A 19468-nucleotide genomic window follows, 5' to 3' on the forward strand; every position below is an offset into this window, starting at 1 on the left:
CGGGAGGGAGGTCGGGAGGGCGGGCGGGAGGGCGCTCCTCGGGGCGGAGACCGGCCTTGCCGCGCGGGGGCGCCCCCAGCCCCTCCAACCCCCCCCCCCGCGCCCTAGCCGGCCGGCGCCAGGCCCCTCGGTGGGGTGGGGGTAGGGGTGGGGGCGGGGCACGGGCGGCCCCTCCCCCGCAGGCCCCCTCCCCGGCGCGCATGCTCCAGGCTGGACAGCTCCGGAGAGGGAAATTTAAAAACGGCCGCCTGCGCAGGGAGCGAAGAAGGAGCCGCCGCCGCCGCCCCGGACCGCCCGCCAGGTTTGCTCCTTCGCGGGTCCCGCCAGGCAGAGGCGGGGAGGGGGGAGGGGGGCGGGGGGGCTCGGGCGGATCTGCGTTTCGGCCAGCCCGGCTTGGGGGGGGTGGGGGGCGGCGAAAAGCGAGCCCCTCTTCCCGGTGCCCCTGGCCACGCCAGCTCAGCCCGCCCGAAGCCCTGGACGCAGGCTGCAGCCCCACCGGGTCAACTCCGGGCTCCCATCCTGGCCTGGGCCACACGGCGGGGGAGGCCGGTTGGCGGGGCTGGGCTGGGCTGGGCTGGGCTGGGCCGGGCCGGCATCCCACCTGGCAGGGTGCTCGGCCGCCTGCCCCTGCCCACCTGGCGCCCGCCCTCTCCTCTCTCTGGCCAGGAGATGATCGACAGCGAGCTGCCCTCGGCCACGGCGGGCCTGCTCAGGAGCTCGGGGCACGGGCGCCGCCCCCCGCCGCAGGAGTTCAGGTGAGGAAGTGCGGCTGGAGCGTCCCGGGCAAAGGCATCGCGTCCCCCGAAGACGAGCGCCTCCCGGCTGCCGCTGAGCTGGGGTCGAATCGTGCCGGGAGCTCGCCTCCTGCGCGCATCTCTCGATGGGCCGTTTATTGGCCGCGCCTTAGTTGCCGCTTGGTTGCACTGAGAGCTCTTGAGATCATTTAGCGCAGCCTTGGGCAGGCGGGCAGGAGAAACCGTGTCCCCCTCTTCGTCAGGACAAGAGCAAAGAGTCCAGGGACACCACTGCGCACCTGCACATGAAGGCACCTGCCCCGAGCAAACCTTCGGTGGTCCTCAGGGGGCTTCTGGGCTCAGACTCTGTCCTGCTGCTTCAGACCCGTACAGCAACTGCCCAGATCTCTTTGTGTTAAGGTGCCACGCGTGAGGTGAAGGTAGCTCCTTCCGGCCACGGAGAGCCTCCACAGGTCATTCCTGCACGTTCAGCCTCTGTTCAAGAGACAGGACATTTCTCCCCAGGCTTCTCCCCAGGCGGGGGCCTGCCGAAGCCACCCCAGGGGGAACTTGATCCTTGAAGAGCTGGAAATCAGCTCCCCCCGTGGCCCCGATCCTGCACTCAGCCGTGCCTTGTGGACCTTTGGCAAGCAGCGAGCCAATCAGTAGGCTGCTGTCAAACTCTCTGAAGCAAGGATCTAGCTCAGCCAGGGAGCTGAGAGTTGTGGGACCTGCCCCAGATGGAGCAGCCTCCGTGGACCTTCCGGGGCCAGCTGGTGTCTGTTGCACCTTTAGGTAAGGGCATCACCTCCACCCAGTGACCAGGACAGGGAGTTCAGTGTGCATCTGGGCAGTGGGGAGCAGAGTCCCACCTATGTCCTGGTTGTTTTCCCCAGGCCACATGCACATTTGAAATGCAGCGCATTAAAACCTTCCCTTCATGCGCACGATGGCCAAGGCGTGACTGCCCAAGGAGCCATTCAGCCAGGGTTTCCCAACCAGGGCATGGCCATTTTCAAAATGGTGGCTGGGAAGAGCTCTCCCACCCTGCGCCTCCCACCCATTTTCAGCTCTGGGTGGAAAGAAAAGGAGGGGGGGTTAAACCAGTATTCTACCCTCATTTGGGCAGGTGGACCCGCCCCCCCTCCCAAAGTAGCCAATGATGAGCCGGGAGGGGAGGCGCCCCAGCCACTTAAACCTTTGCAGCCAAGACGGCTCTCACTTGGGGGTGGGCGTGGCAGACAGACGCAGCCAGCTGACATCACTTCCTGGTACCTGGAAGGCTGAGCAGTGCCCCAGCGGGACCTCCATGGTCAAAAGGCCGGGAAAGGCCGACTTGGGCAGATGCTAAGCAAGGACTGAGAATGTCCGGCTGCTGCAGGGGGCTCCGGGGGGCCTCCATCTAGTCCAGCATCCTGTTCCCAGCAGCAGCCAGCTGGGGGTCTCTGGAGGGCTCGGGAGGGGAGCATCATGGGAATAGTGGCCTGCGTCTCCAGCCGCGTTGACTCAGAGCTAGGCAGCCTTTGCCCGCAGAGTTATTGCATTGACTGGTTTTGCCTCCTCCCTTTTTCAAGGCAGCTAAGCGAGGGGAACTGACTCCATTTTGGGGCAGGGCCATGTTTGATCTTCCCACTGTGCGGCTCCTTGGCTGACCCCGTGTTCTACAGCTCTGCCAGAAGAGAACTTTCTCCCTTCTGCCTAAGCTTGGGTCTTCCACCGTGCAAACCGTGCATGCAGCCCGCAGCGTCCCTTGGGAGGGGGGCACAAACCAGGCCTTTGGGGGAAGTCATGGAGCTGCCCAGTCATCTACTCTTTGTAAAAGCCCAACAGTTGGTTTCCCAGCCATCGCAAAAGCCTAATAGCTGCGCTCCGGGTTAAGTTGATTGGCATCTCGTTACGTGATGTGCAACGCCCACGTATTACCATAGCCATCTACTTCCCGCCAAGGAAGCTTTGAGGGGGGCATGGATGAATGTCAGGGTCTCCCCCCCTGCCCCCCCCCCCGCAGCTCCAGGGTGTTCCCCCCCTTTCCCCTCAGCAGGTACTCACTTTAGAGGCTTCCTTCTAGCCCCCGGCTCCTCACTCCTCTCCGAGGGAGTCGTTGCACATGAAGCTGCGGTGGAGAAAGGCTGGTGAAGCCCTCGCTGGCTCTTTAGCCTTCCCTCGACCCAGAATCTGGACCGGGCCGGTTCCAGGCCCAGACGAAAGCTGCAGATGGCCTCAAAGTGCTTAGTTATGTTAGGTTTTGGAAGAATGTCAACCCCTCTGGGGAGGAGGAATAATTTTAACGCGCAGCGCAAAGGAAAGGAGCATTGGTGTAGGTCAAATATACAAACCTTTCGCTGTTGAAGTGACACTTCTAAGGAAGCGCATTTAATAAAATGCAGAATGCGAGACAGACTTTAACGTTCCTGCTCAACTGGGGGGGGGAGTATCCCCCCCCCACGAACGGAGGCAGTTTCCAAAGTCTTGTGGCTTTTCTTCAAATGTCATTTATCGTTGGGAATGTGTTGTCTAAACTGAATTGCATGACCTCATTTTCCAAGTGGCCAAATGGTCTGAAAACCGAGAGCACACCCCCAAAGTGCAGAGCCCTATTTGTTCTACTTCATGAGAAAACACTTTGGATTATGTAGAAGGGAATCTTTGGGGCCGGCTGATTTTAAGAGGAGAATAGAGCTGTCACATTCTATCCGGGCTGTTTACCCTTGTGCTGTCACCACAGCCCAAGACGGGAACCTGCCGTCCCGGGTTCTCCATGGGGGGCATGAAGGCTCCACAAAATGGGAAACGGCCTCAATTAGCGAGGGGAAGGCCGGGGCTGGGCAAAGAATACTCTTTGGTCTCGCTTGAAACAGTCCTGTTCGGCGGCAGGACTTGGGAGAGATCTGGTTTCTTAAGGGAGACTGAAAAGGAAGAGACGGACCACGAAAGAGGAGGGAAATCGGGACTTTGTAGAGAGTCTGGAAACAGCATCCAGTTTGCCGGTTTGGAATAGGCCAGTGTTTTTAAGAAAAGGCTTTTGTCCCCCACATCTGGATCCAGAGGTGCATCCAGATTCCGTAAGGCTGCTGGTCAGCATTGCTGGGTGTGGCTGCAGATCTCCTCCAGGGGCACAAGACATGTTGTGCTATTTACTGAATCAGGCAGTGCTGAGGCCAACAGCCAGTCCCTGAGGCAGCCTCCTGCTGGCCATTAGTACATCAAGGGAGTTCTCTTCTCAGCCGGTCTTCCCCACCCCCTCCGGCCCGGTCCTTTTAAGTGGGGATGCGGCTGGGGATTGAGCCAGAGACCTTCTGCCTGCCAAGCAGAGCCTCTGCCTCTGAGCCCCGGCCCCTCCTCCCCCCCCCCCCCGAAGGTGTCCCGGGCCTTTTTCCTCCTTGGTTTTACCTTCCTTAGGTCCTGCTGTCCGTATTTGTGACTGGGTGCCAAGAAGGCACCAAAGGGGACCCGTGTGGGTTACTCTGTGCCTGAGAAGGGCCAGGATTGGATTTGTTTTGCCAGTGCAAATCTGTGCTCCCTCTGAAGTGGCTCTTTGCCTCGCGGGGGAAACTCTCCCCATCAGGACAAACAGTCCTTCAGAGAGAGAACACCGCACAGCCCCAACTGCAGCCGCATCAACACAATTGCTCTTTGCCCCCCCCCCCGGTATATTATAGGACACAATTCCAAGGAGAGAGGGCAAAGGATTTTGAAAGAAACACAAGCATGTTTGAAACCAGCCTGTAAATTCTGCTGTGTGGCTGGGAAGGCTTTCAGGTCAGGCGAAGCAGGCGAGTCCTTTGTTCCAGTGGCAAAGCAGGAGGGAGTTTACTCCAGCAAGGAGAACCGTTGGAAATGAACCAAGGAGGAAGAAAGGGGCAATTAATATCCTACCGCGAAGGATTCCTGTTTGTTTGACTGTTAGGCTTCCAGGGGGGACAGATTGCAAGTCATCCAATGCTCTCACACTCCTCCAAGGAAACTGAGCCACAAGGATGCTGCGAATGGGGGGGGGCACTCGTCCCCCTGGGCACTGGGAGGGGGGAGGGGGGGAGGGCCCTGAGCATGAGCTGCAAGTGGACACAACTGCCTTGGAGCATTTGATGGTCCAGAGAGCCCCGTTTGTTGGCTGGCTGCCAAGGTCTCAGGCAGGGGGGGGGGTGTCCCTCCCACCCGGATTGACTGCCGTCTCCATGAGATTGGGGGGGGGGGGTCCTGGTTAAGAGCGGCGGCCTCTACTCTGCAGAGCCGGGTCAGATTCCCCGCTTCTCCTCCACATGCGGCCAGCTGGGTGACCTTGGGCTCCGCATGGTCCTGACAGAGCTGTTCTGGCCAAGCAGTTCTCTCAGGGCTCTCTCAGCCTCCTCTCCCAGCCAGAGTGTCTGTGGTGGGGAGAGGAAGGGAAAGGCAACTGTAAGCTGCTCTGAGACTTCTGCATGCCAAGCAGTGGTCCTGCCATTGATCTATGGAGAGGGAAGGAGTCACAGCTCAGTGACTGAGTATCTCCTCTGCATGCAGAAGGTCCCAGGTTCAATCCCCGGCTTCTCCGGTTCAAAAGGCCTCAGCCTGGCCTGCAGTGCCCAGTCCCTTTCTCTCCCAAAGCGAAGCACAAGTGGCTGAGATAGTTTGAAAAGGACTAAACCTCTGGCATGTGCATGGTCTCCCTCTGCTTGGGCACTCACCAGGCTGTCAGCCCTGCAGAGTCTCCCAGTCTGCGGCCTGCTCTTCCCAGCATAAACTGGCTGTGTCGTTTGGAGGATGCGCAAGGAGATGGTCTTCTCCCCCCCCCCCCTTCCTGAGATTAGGCAGTTCTGTGATCAAACCTGCTTTTCTAGGGAAGGCAGGTGCTGCCCGCTTTGGGCCCTCACCCAAGGGGGACCTCCCTGGGCCGATCATGTTTCCATGCTGCAGCCCCCTGCAAGTGCTTCAGGTTCGGAGGGGACCCGGTGCATGTGACAGGAGGCGTGTGTGGCGGGCGCTGACCCTTCCCGCCCACCTGACCTCCTTTCTGTGTCGAGGCGGGAGGACGTGGCTGGAGGGACTGCCAGGCCCAGAAGCACCAGATGGCTCCCCTCGGTCAGGCAGATTAATGTGGAGTTTGTAAAAGGGGGGGAGGGGCAGGAAAACAATTAAGCAAGGAGGACCCCCAAAACAAAGGCCTGCCACGTGCCGCTGGGCAACAGTCGTTAGCCGCACAATGGCCTCCTCGGCTCACAATGCCCGGGGACCAACTGCTGCCAACCAGAAGGGCCGGCCCTGGGGTTCAAACCCTTGGATGCCCCTGTTTACCTACGGTCTGGCCAATGCGGGCGCAGGAAGAGGGGTCAGCTGATGCCCCCCCCACCGCTCCAAGCACAGCCTGCCCCTGTAACCGAAGGGCAGTGTCAATTATTGCCCCCCCCCCAAATACAGGAGGAGGAACTACCAGGGGGGGGGATGCTGGGACTGGCCAGGTCTCCCACAGCCCTAGAAAGCAGCAGGAACAATTTCACTGCAACAATCCAGAGGGAAACAGCAGAAGGAAAGTTGGTAGACCCTCCGGGGCAGGGAAACTGACCCCCAAGAGCAGCAAACTGTTTCAGCCGCGGCTCTTCCACCATCCAGGGGCACAATTAAACTCCCGCTAAAATGCAGGCGGAAGCCTCAGCAGATCCCGGGCTCACTTCCTCTGGAGGCTTCGGCCCTTCAGCTAGTGGGGTAGGCATCTACCGGAAACACAGAGCTCCCCCCGCCCCGCCCCCCGTTATCTAGCAGGGCAGTGTGTGCGTTACAAGCTCAGCCTACCAAAAAATCCATGCGCAAAGCACCCTCGTTCAGTGCAAGAGGAGGTCTGTGGCTACCTGCAGATCACGCCTTGTCAGGAAGGCTTCTCCCACACTGATGCCAGAGGCTGGCTTCCGTTGGCTCAGCTAGCCTGCTGTCAGCCAGGAAGCAAACAGGGCTGGGCCCCAGTTATTCTATGTATCTACTGGAGCCAACCTGGAGAGGAGAGTGCCAAGGAAGGTGGGGTGGCCACGCAGAGGCAGACAATGGCCAACGGCCTCTGCACTTCTCTTACCGTGCTCTGGCGGCCCAGGCTGGCCCCTCGCATTAATCTTGGAAGCTCAGCAGGGTCAGTCCTGGGAGGCCACCAAGGAAATCCGGGCTGCTACGCAGAGCCAGGAAAGGGCAGACCGCCACTCTGTGTCTCTTGCCCGAAATCCTTCCCAGAAGTCAGCGGTCACTTGACGGCACCTCCCCGCTGCACCCCAAAATCCAGCAGCAGAGAGAGTCCTGGGTGAACTTGCCCCAGCACACGGCTGCCAGGCCTCCCCCGCGGCGCCCCACCTCAAGCCCGGCAAGAAGACACCCGCTGTAAAAAGTAAAATACAAAAAGGTTTTTCTCTGCATGCAGACTCTTGGCCTCTGGCCCCCCCCAGCTGAGCGAAGAGGACGTGCCCAGCGACCTGCAGTCCCTGTCATGGCTGACCTCCGTCGACGTCCCACGGCTGCAGCAGAGGGCCAGTGAGAGGATGGACTATGGCACGGCCGCCCAAAGTGCGCTGCTGCTGCAAGAGGCCGGTAGGTCACTCCCCGCCCTGCCAGGAGGGATTCCGCCACCTGTCTACCGTGGAGAGACCCCCGCAACAGGCCTCAGGCTTCGTGGGGGACCCCAGAGGTGGTGGGGGAGCTCAGCTGCGGACACGCCCACCCGGGGCCCCTCCCCCTCCCCCTCCAGGCCCCTCTTCGGCCCCCTCACCTGATAAATGTTTAGCAGATCCCTCAGGCAGGTGGGAAATGTGCTGCCAGGCGGGTCCTCCCAACTAGCAAACAGGCATTTTGTACCCAGGGAAGCTTCTGACGAAATGACTCCAAGGACAGCCCCGGGGGGGGAGGGGGGGAGGATGCACTCCCCTAGTGCAGCCTCATTTGAGTGTGCCTGGATCCCTGTGGCCAGGTGAAGGGGGTCTAAGGGGCGTGAGAGGAAGCTCCTTCCCACCTTTGTTCTCTCCTCTGTCTTAGCCTTTCCCCAACCCGGAAGGGCAAGAGGCAGCCGACCTGTGGACGGAGCCCTCGGTCCCAACCGTCCGGCTCCTTTCGGAGGGGCTCCTGGGGAAGGGCCTCCCGGGACTGGTGCTTCCTGTGGGAAGACGCAGGAGAACTGTGCCGCTCACCTTCCCCTCTTCTCCCAAGCAGGTTCCGTGCCAGCAAACATGGTCCCCTCTGGACCCCCCAGCGCTCTGCTCCACCTCCAGGCCAGCCTGCCCCAAGGAATGCTGGGACTGAACACCGTTTCCTCCCACGGAGCGAACGTAAGAAGGGTCTCCCCTCCCGAGGGCCGGGCCGGCAGAGGAACGGCCCGGCTGATGCTTCTCTTTCCCCCTTTGGGCTCCAGATGGGTCCGTATGCAGCAGCTGCCGGGCAGCCGTCTCCCAGCCTGCGGCCTCCGCACCCCCCGCTCTTCACGCCGCCTTCATCCTGCAGTGCTCCACAGGTGTTTGCCATCGCGCACAATCCGGCCCAGGTACCCTTTCCTCTCCAGAGATTTTGCCGCTGGAGCTTCGAGGAGCCCCCAGGCTGCGTGGCCCACATTCTGCAGCCAAGCTGGGAGCAGAGCACCATGCATCCCCCCCCCCCCAGTTTTGCTGGCCTCACTGTGGATGGAGGATGCATTTGGGTTTCTAGCCTCCCGTGACCCCGGGCGGGGACTCCAGCAGGCAAGCGGATGCCGCCCTTCGAAAGCAGTTTTGGGCCTAAGGAACACACCAGCACTCTGCGTCGACATGTGTCTTTGGGAGGTGTTAACACTTGGTTCAGTGCACACCCGAGGACACGCTCAGGCCTCCCGCGCCTCACCCAGCGGTTGAAAGGCCCACTGTGGCAAACCTGCTCTCCCAATGGAAAGTGGGGGTAGTATTGGGGGTGACACAGGCACTAGCCAATCGGCGGCCGCCACCGCTGGCTTTCCCACAAAACTGTGGGTGGTTCTCTCCCTCTCCGATAGAACAAACGTTGAGTCCAGGATGCCTTTCAAAAGCTTCTAGTCAGACTCGACCTTTGTTGGTCTTCGAGGTGCCCCTGGACTCAAGCCTTGTGCTGCCGCTTCAGACCCTCCTGAGCCTCTTCTCTCTTTGACATTCAGTGCTCCGCAGCCCCCCTCTTCAGCACGTCCTACGGAGCGCAGCCTCTGTACTCGCAGCCCCGCATCGCTCCCCACGCCGCCCACGAGCTGCACGCCAAGCACTACCCAAAGCCCATCTACTCCTACAGGTGAGCAGCACCCGCTGAAATCGCCAGGGAGCAGTCGGCAGAGGGGGGCTGGGGGGCTCCGCCTGGTCTGTGGGGAAAGGCCAGGGACCGGCACACAAGTGGGATCGGACAAAGACGCAAGCTGCATCGGATTGCTCCCCATTCTCAGAACCAACCCGGCCACATGTCCTTTCCTATTTGCTCTTAACCGTACGTTTTTCATAAAGGCTGCCCCCTTTTACTTCAAGGACCTTCCCCCCCCCCCCCGTCAAACGACACCCAGCCTGAAACAAATCTGAAAGGCCTCCACTGGGCTTTGATCCTCTGGCAACACAATGACGAGAGTCACGGGAGAAGGCAGCGATGCCAGGAGGGCTGGAAGGCCGTGGGGAGGCAGGAGGACGGGGAGGGGAGAGGGGCAGACTCAGCCACGGAAGCCACGGCCCCTTCGTTTGCAAAACCTGAGCACAGCTTGATTCGCGACCCACAAGGTGCTTGAGCGTGGCAGAGTCAGAGGTCGCAACACCAAGGAACCGACAAAGGGAGCCACAATTCTCTCGCACGCTCAAGCTCCCCGAATCTCGTGGTCTCCCCTGTGCTTATCGGACTTGAATCTGTTACTCACCTGAATATAAATTACTTGAGAACTGCAAAATTCTGCCCTCCAGAGAGAAGGGGGGGGGGGGACTTATTAAAAGTGCAAGTACTCTTTCATTGTTGCAAATGCCGGAGAGAATTCTAGAGGGGGGGGGGGTCACCTGTCCAGGTTGGAGCAGGTGCAAGATTCTCCTTCAGGAAGGGGGCATTTGGCAACCACCCCCAGAAGGAAAAAGTGACCCTTTCCCATTCATCCCCACAGCTGCCTGATCGCCATGGCTCTGAAGAACAGCAAGGCCGGCAGCCTGCCAGTCAGCGAGATCTACAGCTTCATGAAGGAGCATTTCCCCTACTTCAAGGTTAGAGGGGTCGAGCCTCAGGGGCAGGCGCTGGGCTCCCGCCGTGGGGTCCTTTCTGCCTGAGCCCCTTCGTAGCCCTCTGCCACTCCAGTCACGGGCAGCACCCCAGTTTCTGGAATCATGTCCTGCCAATTAGTCAGCGCCATGATGGAATGCAAGGCCCCCTTCTAAGTGTCCTGGGCCTGGCCGGGGTGTTTCAGAGCTCCCCCTTGTCTGGCCGCGCAGCCACGGAGCAACTCCTCCTTAAGGGTCGAATTCAACTGAGAGCCAGCAGGGGAGCGGCTAGGGTCCGATTGCGACCTCAGTCCTCAGGAGAGCAAGGCCGGACCCTCCCCGCTCTGCCACGGGGCCCTGCTGGGTGATCTGGGGCCAGTCACACGCCTAGCCTCAGCCAAACCTACCTCACAGGGCTGTGAGGGCCCCACGGGGAGGACCAAAGGGCCGGCTGGTCTTCATGGGTGCCCTTTCTGCCCTCCAGACGGCCCCCGACGGCTGGAAGAATTCCGTCCGCCACAATCTGTCTCTGAACAAATGCTTCGAAAAGGTGGAGAACACGCTGAGCAGCACGTCCCGCAAGGGCTGCCTGTGGGCCCTCAACCCGGCCAAGATCGACAAGATGGAGGAAGAAATGCAGAAGTGGAAGCGGAAAGACCTGGCCGCTATTCACCGGAGCATGGCAAACCCAGGTAGGGCCGCAGAGACTAGAAAAGGCCCCGCAGAGCAAGGAGAATTGGCACAGCGACGAGATCCCTGTCCAGTGAGAGCAGGAGCAGGAGCCGGGTGGGCCAAGGCGGACACGCTTCGGTTCCGTCTCTCTCGGGTAGATTCTGGGCCTTTTCCCGTTTGCCTTTCCTCCGGAAGGCTTCTGCCCCGTGCCCGGGAGGGCCTAGGCTCAGGAGCTCAGCAGGATCAGCCCTGGCCGGGGCCTGGCCGAGAGGCCGGCAAGGAGGCCGTGGCCTGTTTCTCTTGGCCTACGTTCGGCTGCAGCCTGGATGGCCCTGGTGCTTGTATGTTGGCTTTATGCTGCAGATCGAATAAATGTTTGGGCCGCTTTTGTGCTGCAAACGTAATTTCATGCCCTTGAGGCCGCTAGCTCTCTGTTTGCTGGTGAGAACTCAAGTTGGGCTATTTCTTCGCTTGTGGTCCTCTTACTGCCATTTGTCTGGGAAACCGGTCAACTGAGCCTGCAGGCCACAAGTTTTAAAATGATGCGCTATGCTCTGGGCCCTGTGAGCTATCCCCCCCCTCCTCCTGGTCTCTGCCACAGGAGTCCATCTGTGGCTCTTTCCCTTTTGCAGAAGAACTGGACAAACTCATCACGGACCGGCCAGAGAGCTGCCGGAGGCTGAGCAAGGCAGCAGAGGCAGAAGTCTCCGCATTGAGCCACGCGGCAGCGGCCCACGGTCGTATGGGGCAGCTGCAACCCCAGCCAGTCATGACGCTGTCCCTGCAGGCTGTCCCCCTGCACCATCAGATTCAGACCCAGGCGTGCCTGACTCCCGATTCACCCGCTCCCGCGCAGACCCCCCCTCTCCACGCCCTGCACAGCATCAGCCAGAGCCCCCTCCCGCAGCACCTGGTGAGCCGCGCACCTGATTTCCTCAGCGTGGCGACTGACATGAGCACAGAGGTCGATGCTCTGGATCCGAGCATCATGGATTTTGCACTCCAAGGTAAGAGCTGGAAGCTGCCCCATCACACCCCTGGGCACTCAGGCAGCATGGCGAAGGGAGAGGCTGGGAGGAGGGGGGGGAGTAGTAGGGCCACATCTGCACAAGGCGTTTGTTTATTCATGCCTTGAACCAGGGGGGGGGTCCCTCCAGGCCTGTGAGCTTCTGGGGGACCTCTGTCTACCTGGCCTGGGTACCAGTCCGGTTTAGGGCCGGTGTCTTTGCAGTGGTGTAACTGGTCCAGCCAGCTTTCCCCTTGAAAAGCGAATTTTACAAACACAGTGGTGTGTACTGAATCATGCAGACCTGCATGCGCTGGGAATAACTTTGACTGTGGTGAGGTTTGAGTCCACCGGCACTCCAGAGATCAACCCGATTTGAAGGAAGGAAGCTTTGCAGAGCCAAAAGCCCTTCTGTTCAATCTGCTCACAGCCCCTTCCTGACATGCTTAACGGTAGCTTTCCATCTGGCAGAGGGAGGGGGTGGGGTCCAAGCTTCATGCGCACAGGCATGCTTTGAACATGTAGCTGGAAAGGGAGGCTGAAATCGCTCGCCCTGCTGGGTGAGGATTTGGGCGGTACCAACCAGCTATGTCACTTGGTGCAGCTTTGGGATGTGCTCAAAGTGGGTTATTGTTTTAAAGGTAATTTCTGGGACGAGATGAAGGATGACAGCTTCAGCCTGGAGACCTGGGGAGCCTTCAGCAACTCCCCCCTGGCGCTTGCAGACTGCGACATGATCCCCTCCGGCCTCAACCCTGTTTCCGGTGGCGGCAGCAATGACCGTTCCTTCGCAGACTTGCAGGTGACCGGTCTCTACACGACCTACACGGCTCTGGACACCGTCTCGTCACCCCAGTACATCAGCTCCCAAGGGAATAAGCCAATCGCCTTGCTCTGAAAAGCCCGCCCGCCCAGCCACTCCGGCCTCCGGACAAGCTCTTCCTGCAGGCGTGCTTTTCAAACTGTGGCATTCCCCACCTGGCTCAAACGCAAACCTGTGGGGGCTCCTGGCACCGAAGCGACTGCTGGAACCACCTGCCCGTACATTTCCAAGACCTTTAAAACAGTCCTAAAACTCGACAAGCAGACCGCATTTTAGGACAGGCTTGGTCAAGAATGCTCGGAGCCACTGGCCGTTCTGCAGGGTGCCAGGAGCCACTTGCCTGTATGCGTCCGTCTCCCCGACCTGCTTCTTGACACAAGCCGACAGACCAAATGTGGGGGTGCCACGTTTCCTTCTGCCTGGTGAGGAGCCAGGCGCACTGCATGGGGATTCCTGCAGCGCACCCAGAACATTTTGCAACTCAGAGAATGGGGCAATCTGTGCCCACCCTCCACTATGCAAGAGCAACAGAGCTCCTGCATGTGTCCTGGATCAGGGCAAGCAACCAACTGGTTTTTAACATCGAACCTGATACTCTGAATGCCATTACCTTAATTTATTGTTTTACACTGGAAAAGGAGGACAAAACAGACTCCAAAATCAAGGCACTAGAATTCTGCAGACCATGGACTGGCCAGAAAATTTGACTCAAGATGTGAGATTCAGTCCCTGCCTCCCCCTTGGCTGCCCATGCCCCCTCAAAGCCATCTGGCTGCAGTGACATTGCAGCCTGGCCTCCCAAGCCAGTAAACAAGGGACCTCTTGGGCCCCTTCCAGTGTCAAGGCCACAAATGCAGATGGAACCAGTATCCCAACTGTACCCTGCAGCAACTCTGGTTCTGCTTCCTCCCCAGAGTTAAATGCCCTTCTGGATCTTAACCACTGTGAAATTTCTTTCCTACACGCAAGAGCAGAGCCAGTGGGGTGCAGTAGTTAAAGAGCAGCAGACTCTGGGTGTCCTTGGGCTACTCGTAGTTCTCTAAGAGCTGCTCTTGCAGAGCAGTTCCCTTAGATCTCTCTCGGCCCCACCTACCTCACAGGGTGTCTGTTGTGGGGAGAGGAAGGGAAAGGGGTTTGTAAGCTGCTTTGAGACTCCCCCCGGGTAGTGAAAAGTGGGGCACAAAAACTTTCTTCCTTGGACTTTGGCCTCTGTGCCCCTCCTTGTTGACTTTCTAAGAGATCCGGCTGACCGACACAGGAAACAGAATACCAAACTAGGTGGATCACTGGCCTGATCCAGCAAAACTGCTCTTAGATGGTCCTTTCTCCACCCTTTCTGCTGTGGTGCTTTCTGTTCCATACCTTCTGGGACCTCTTCTTTGCCCAGCCAAGTGGACTGTTTCCTCTTCCCTCACAGAATCTGGACTGCAGCTCAAACGTCCCAAGTCTCCAACCCCAGCTCAGCCAATCAGCATCGGGAACTTCCACACTCGCCAGTGCCAACAAGGGAGGAAGAAGTGGGTCCCCTGAAAAACATGATACTACACAAGGAACTTGGCCACTGGATAGCGTTAGGGCTAACTGGCGTGTCTCATTAGCCTTCCTAAGTGCCCCTCTAGGCTCCCAGGGTAGCGTTTCTTAGTGCTTAGGCTACGCAGTATTACTGTTTGTAAATCTTATTTATATTTATTTTTATGACGGCAAAAAGGAATTGTGTATTATTTTTTAATTCTTGCAGTAACTTTTTTTTTTGCATTAATTTAACTATTCAGAACCACCAGCAAAACATTGTAAATTGTCGTTACACTTTGGATCATGTTTGTTTGTTGAGGTGAACTTTAAAAAGAGCACTTTGGGTACCTAGAAAACGACGTTTTGTGAGACCAAATACTGTTTTACACGTTGAGCCAACATGTTACATGTTACAACTGACACAAAAATACTTTTAATTTTTTTTTACAGCAATAATAAAATTAACCACTGCAATGGGAGTATCATTCATTTTTTTACAGTGTTCTACTCAGCCCTGTGATTGGATGGCATTTTTAGAGCTTCCTGTCTTTGCCTGTAATGGTGCCTGCTTGCATCAGAAAGAGCTACTCCTTTGGCATTATAATGAATATATGGTGGGGGGTAAGTCTCCCCTCCAGGGTTCATTTATACCAGGGGTAGTCAAACTGCGGTCCTCCAGATGGCCATGGACTATAATTCCCATGAGCCCCTGCCAGCATTCGCTGGCAGGGGCTCATGGGAATTGTAGTCCATGGGCATCTGGAGGGCCGCAGTTTGACTACCCCTGATTTATACAATCAATAGGGACAGTAATAGCCAAGTACCGAATTCAGTCAGGAGAGCTACAGAAACGTTCCTGGAAATTGAGGGCATTTTATTTAAAGTTGTCCTGCAAACACCTCCCCTCTGTGGCAACGTGTCCCTCAATAATCGCCTTTTCTCTAAGAAAGAGCATCCCAAAGGAAGTCAAAACCAACCTCTTTCCCTTTTCAAGAAAAACTTCCACTGTGGTGATCTAAAACTTACTAAGCCCACTCAATATGCACCCCCCCCCCCAATTTCATTGCACATTTATTGCTGCCATCCTATAGCCGACTGCATCTTCGGTCTCAGTGTAATCATCAGGAAATGCAACATTACACAAAGGATGTCGTCAGCAGCGAGATCTGGCTGCCACCTCCTCTGTCTACCTCCTCTGTAGGACGGCGGGATGCAGCTTCTCAGGCAGCCCAGGATACACTCAGCATGAGCAGGACTTACTTCTTTCAAACTAGCGCTCCCAAAAACGCTCGTCTTCCCGACATGCAACCATCCCAGCCGTCCAGCAAATAAATTCAGTAGCCCCGCGGCATTGACTTCTACAAATAAGGCACAATTAAGATCATGGTTAAGTCCGGAGCCCGTGATTCCAACAGGTGGAAATGCGAGGAGCACGCAAGGTGGACACGCTCCAGTGAGGGTGCTTCATGTGCAGGAGGAAATGCTGCCAACAGGAACTGACTTTTGGGGAGAGTTCTTCAAATACTTGCTCAAGGCAGCCAAGGGGAAGAGCTAAGATGCTGCAGGCACCGTCTCCCCAGCTGCACACTCTCCTGGTTTCACACTGGCCCTTCGCAGCCCTCGGAGATCCAAGGCACGGGATGCTTTTGTCGTGGCTTACCCCCACTCTGCTCCCTCAAGGCCATTGAAAAAGACACAGAAACACCCTTCTTGCCTCGGACCGTTGCCCTGAGCTACAATTGCAAAACTGAGATTGCTGTAAAAAAGAGACTGAATCATGTTGTGGGAAAAGCAGCTGGCATTGCTCTTGGGCGTGTTGTCCTTGCACAGGGGACACGGAGAGCCTGGAGGTGCCATTTGGGTTGGATGTAAATTCTGAAAAGGCCACCCTGTGCTTCTGGAGACAGCACCGAGCCCTCTGTAAGTGGACCCTCCGTGGCAGGCCACAACAGCCCGGGAGCCAAAGTTCGGCCAGTTCTGTAGGCTGACCAAGAGGCAGGGAGGAGTTCGGAGGCCCTGAGGTCTCCTGTCTGGGCCCGCCTCGGAGGGAGGGCGGGAGGGAGGTGTGGGTGGGTGGGTGGTCCTCCCGGCTGTGCGACTGGCCTTGGTCAGGAAGAGGTGGGATTGTCCATTGTTGCCAGCAGATGGGCGACCTGAGTTCTCTGAGCCGGGGTGATGTGCTGCGTCATGTGAATAATGCAGTCCATGGCCACGTCTGGGTTCTCTTGAACTAAACTGCAGGGCGCACCGGAAGGAGAAAAAGCAAGGGGGAAATCCTCAGCCTGCTGACGCACCCCTTGAGATGGCCTGGCCAGGGTCACGGAGCCGCTCCCAACCCAAGCCCCCCCCCCCAGCCAGACCGCCAGGGGCAGCTGCCTCCTCACTCACTTCCGGATGTGCTTGAGGGCGAAGTCCCGCTTCAGGTACTGGATGTTTTCCCGGATGGCAGACCTGGCCCCGTCCCCCTCTTGCAAGTGCTTCTCCAACCACTCCACCACCACCTGGTTATTATCCCACAGGTAGCCCTGAAGGGAAGGCAGGCAGGCCTCAAGCCCAAGACACGCCAAAGAGGCTGCCCTGGCCTCTGGACACCCACCCTCACCTTGGACCCCTCAGGGCTCAGGGCCCCGCTCCTCCCTTCCTGTGCAAAGGGGCTCACTCCAAAAGATGGGGGAAGCCCAAACCTTCACGGCGCCTTCTGTCTCCAGGTACCAGCGCCGCAGCATGGACTGGACGTGGCTGTTGCTCAGCTCCCGGTGGGCCTTCACGATCTCGCGCTTCACCACTTCCTCCAGGAGGAGGCGCCGCAGACGCCAGTACAAGAAAGTCCGGGCGTTTTCCCACTGAAGAATATCCTGGGGGGGGGGGGGGTAGGAAAAATGCTTCAGTTTCATTGGGGGACTGGTTTAGCCCACATCCCGTTTCCTCTTGCCCCATAACCATGTGGTTCAGCAGAGGCTTGGGGGACACTCCTGCCCGCCCTGCCCTCTTGGCACTCAGCTGAAATGACGCCCTTCTCCTGCATCCGCCCGGGGGTGTCGTGGAGGTCGGCGAACTGCACTGCCACCTGGTGGAAGACCGGGAGCAGGTGGTCCGCCCGGGATTTCAGCTGCTTCTCCAGCTCTTTGCGCTCCTCTGTGGGGAGCTCCTGGGAATCTGTGAATACCAGGAGACAAAACGAGTCAGATGGAATCGGGAAGATCCCGGCAAATTTCCCGACCCAGCACAGTCTGGCAGCTCCGTGCTGCTCCCCCCAGGGACCACAAGCGAGACAGCACAAAACTTTGGAGTATTTCTGTTTTATAGCCCACCTTTCACCGCAATGGGCCCCCCACTTCCATCCCCCTCCTCCCCTCCATTTTTGCCCTTGTCCAAGGTGCAACGTTAATCTTCCCTAATGGCTGCTGCAGAAACATTCTGACCCCTTGACCCTGCAAGGCAAATGGGACTCAAAGGGTCTTGGGAGCCACACCAAAGGACTGGCTTCTCTCACCCAGCTGCTGAGCAATTCTGGCGTAAGTGCTGTCAATCCTCCTGATGGTCTTCAGCAGATCTTTCCTCCTGAACTTGATCTCCACCGTTCCTTCAGCTTCTAAGATGCCCCCTCTGGAAAGTAACCCCATTTTGCAAAAAACATTGAGCCACGTTCCCATCCCCCCCACCCTCACCCCAAGGGCTGAATCCATTTTTTGCTGTGTTCAGCGCTGCAATTTTAGTGCGAGGCGGTGCAAAACGAGAAGCCATTTCCGGCTGGGTCCCACGGATGAGAATGCTGCACCCTCGGCTTCCCCCCACCGCATTCTGGGGACTGAACGCTCAGGCAGTCCAGTGCTGGCAGGTGTGGCATCTGTCTTCAGCATATCAAGCGCACGCCTCTCCCACTGGGCCAGGAGCTGGTCTGCCATTTAGAGGGGCAGACTGCCGTGCCTGAGGGAGGTCCCGGCACTAAGACCTTCCCTCCCAGAGGAAAACACAACCCCACCTGTTCCTCAGCTGCAAGGCCAGTGCTTTAGAATCCCCATCAGAAATAAAACGGGTGGATTTGGGGGCTGGGGGTCAGTCGCCAGACCAGGAGATCTGTGTGCCAGCTAGCCAGTCTGTGACCTCAAAGCTTGCCCGTCCGAGGCCACAAACCCAGTGATCCGGCCAGGAGGAGAGGAAGTACCTGCTCTCTTTGTCCGCGTAGATCTCCGCGTAGAGCGGATTGATGGTCGGGTCGATCACCGCCCATGACCCCCCCCTCAGCTCAGCATGGGGCGGGATGTAAACAAGAGCCGGCTGCTTGAACTGCCGGAGACTGTCAACGATATAAGCGCCAAACTTCAGGACTTGATCGTACATGTCTGCAAACACAGGCTAGGAGTTAGCGCCTTAATTCTGCTCCCACTGGAGCCGCTGAAGTTTCTATGGAACGTGGAATAAGAGGCGCTACCTTTCATTCCGCCAGAGAAGCCCCTCCAGTTGGCAAAAATCAACAGAGGGAGGCCTTCTCGGTCAAAGTCTCTGATCGCCTGAGCAGTTTTAAAGGCTGAATCGGGAAACCAGACCTGCCCGGCCTGCGGGATTATCTGGAAAAGGCAGACAGACAGAAGTGGGTTGTGTGGAAATAGAGGAATACTTTTCAGTATGTAAGGGAGATGGGATGGGGCGCTCTCCTGAAGCCATTTACCTCCAAAGCTACCTCTTTCATGAATTCACAGCCCCAACTGAATTTAACTTCATGTCTGGCTGTTTATCAAGATAGATCAAAATGGACGGCCACATTTGTCTGCAGCAGCAGCAGCAGCAGCAAACAGCAAGAGTCCAGGCGCTCATTTGTGGCAGGCAGGGGAGGCACTTCCTTCTCCGAAGAAGGAGAGAGCCTTCTTGTACTTCCACCCTCCCGCTGATGATTTGCCAGGTTTTTGGTCCTTGGTGAAAACACATCTCTTTACCCAGGCCTGTGATACCTGGTTTCCTCTCAATGCTGTTCCTGCCAAGGTGGAAAGGAGGTGGGGGGGGGGGTGTTGCAGGTGGGGCTTTTAATGTATTTTATTTTAATTCTGCATTGTTGTGACCCACCCTGGGACTTTCAGGGGATGGTGCAAGATATAAATGCCTGTATAAATAAATAAAATAAAAATATAATTTACAGGCTGTGACACAGATTACTCTTGCTTCAATGCACGGTTGTGCTCCTCACCTTTGCTTCGGATTCTGGATTTGCAGGATCCGCTGGCACTGTCAGCTCTACAGCCCGGGTCTCCACAGCGATCACACCCACAGGGATCCCTCCCAGCCTGCAAGGAGTCGGGGGGGGGGGGGGGAAGAGAGTGAGTCAGTCTCTAAGGCAAAGTTACTTTGCCACTGCCCTAAGTGCCAAAAAATTAAGCAGATTCTCCTTCCAGAAAGGCAAAACATCTCGAATTAATGGGAGCAAAAGGGATAAAATTTGGAATCTGGTGTGTCCCCCCCCCCAGCTACTTACAAGTCTTGCCTAATTTAAACAGTCCTGGAGAAGAAGAGTGGTTTTTATACCCAGGTTTTCAGTACCTGAAGGAGTCTCAAAGTGGCTTACAAT

The 19468-nt window shown here is 57.5% G+C and overlaps 3 protein-coding genes across 12 annotated transcripts in view; 1 reads left to right on the top strand and 2 right to left on the bottom strand.

The window, feature by feature from the left end:
* The window catches only part of MYO1H (myosin IH), a 45093-nt gene extending 41143 nt beyond the window's left edge, over positions 1-3950 (bottom strand). The window contains exon 1 of the mRNA XM_077309059.1: positions 2784-3950. The gene's annotated coding sequence lies outside the window, so the exon portion shown is untranslated. The remainder of the gene's footprint in view (positions 1-2783) is intronic.
* On the top strand, positions 164-13913 carry FOXN4 (forkhead box N4). 4 transcript variants are annotated; one of them, XM_077309063.1, is made up of 10 exons: positions 164-301; positions 667-755; positions 7111-7277; positions 7890-8008; positions 8092-8220; positions 8839-8966; positions 9805-9901; positions 10380-10587; positions 11200-11574; positions 12215-13913. In XM_077309063.1, exons 2-10 carry the CDS (start codon positions 670-672, stop codon positions 12469-12471), a joined length of 1566 nt encoding a protein of 521 aa, XP_077165178.1. In that variant the 5' UTR covers positions 164-301; positions 667-669; the 3' UTR covers positions 12472-13913. The 4 variants fall into 4 exon arrangements, with proteins under 4 accessions (XP_077165178.1, XP_077165179.1, XP_077165176.1 ...); XM_077309064.1 differs by having other exon boundaries at positions 7893-8008; XM_077309061.1 differs by lacking the exon at positions 667-755 and having other exon boundaries at positions 174-301.
* Positions 13914-14318: 405 nt separating this feature from the next.
* The window catches only part of ACACB (acetyl-CoA carboxylase beta), a 39845-nt gene continuing 34695 nt past the window's right edge, over positions 14319-19468 (bottom strand). For all 7 annotated transcript variants that reach the window (XM_077309048.1, XM_077309051.1, XM_077309049.1 and 4 more), the window contains 8 exons: positions 19091-19187; positions 18341-18476; positions 18074-18251; positions 17402-17514; positions 16910-17064; positions 16593-16763; positions 16297-16433; positions 14319-16143 (listed from right to left, as the gene is read on the bottom strand). In XM_077309048.1, the coding sequence (XP_077165163.1) occupies positions 16017-16143; positions 16297-16433; positions 16593-16763; positions 16910-17064; positions 17402-17514; positions 18074-18251; positions 18341-18476; positions 19091-19187 (1114 nt within the window). In that variant the 3' untranslated portion in view covers positions 14319-16016. The remainder of the gene's footprint in view (positions 16144-16296; positions 16434-16592; positions 16764-16909; positions 17065-17401; positions 17515-18073; positions 18252-18340; positions 18477-19090; positions 19188-19468) is intronic.

This window comes from Paroedura picta, chromosome 13 (assembly GCF_049243985.1).
Source record: "Paroedura picta isolate Pp20150507F chromosome 13, Ppicta_v3.0, whole genome shotgun sequence".
Taxonomy (NCBI): domain Eukaryota; kingdom Metazoa; phylum Chordata; class Lepidosauria; order Squamata; family Gekkonidae; genus Paroedura; species Paroedura picta.

Bases quoted from the DNA above. Each gene is read 5' to 3' on its own strand.
- FOXN4 (XM_077309061.1), top strand. From the start codon at position 201: ATGCTCCAGGCTGGACAGCTCCGGAGAGGGAAATTTAAAAACGGCCGC. The intron at 7,278-7,889 runs GTAGGTCACTCC...TCTTCTCCCAAG, and splicing joins GCTGCTGCTGCAAGAGGCCG to CAGGTTCCGTGCCAGCAAAC. The intron at 8,967-9,804 runs GTGAGCAGCACC...TCATCCCCACAG, and splicing joins AAGCCCATCTACTCCTACAG to CTGCCTGATCGCCATGGCTC.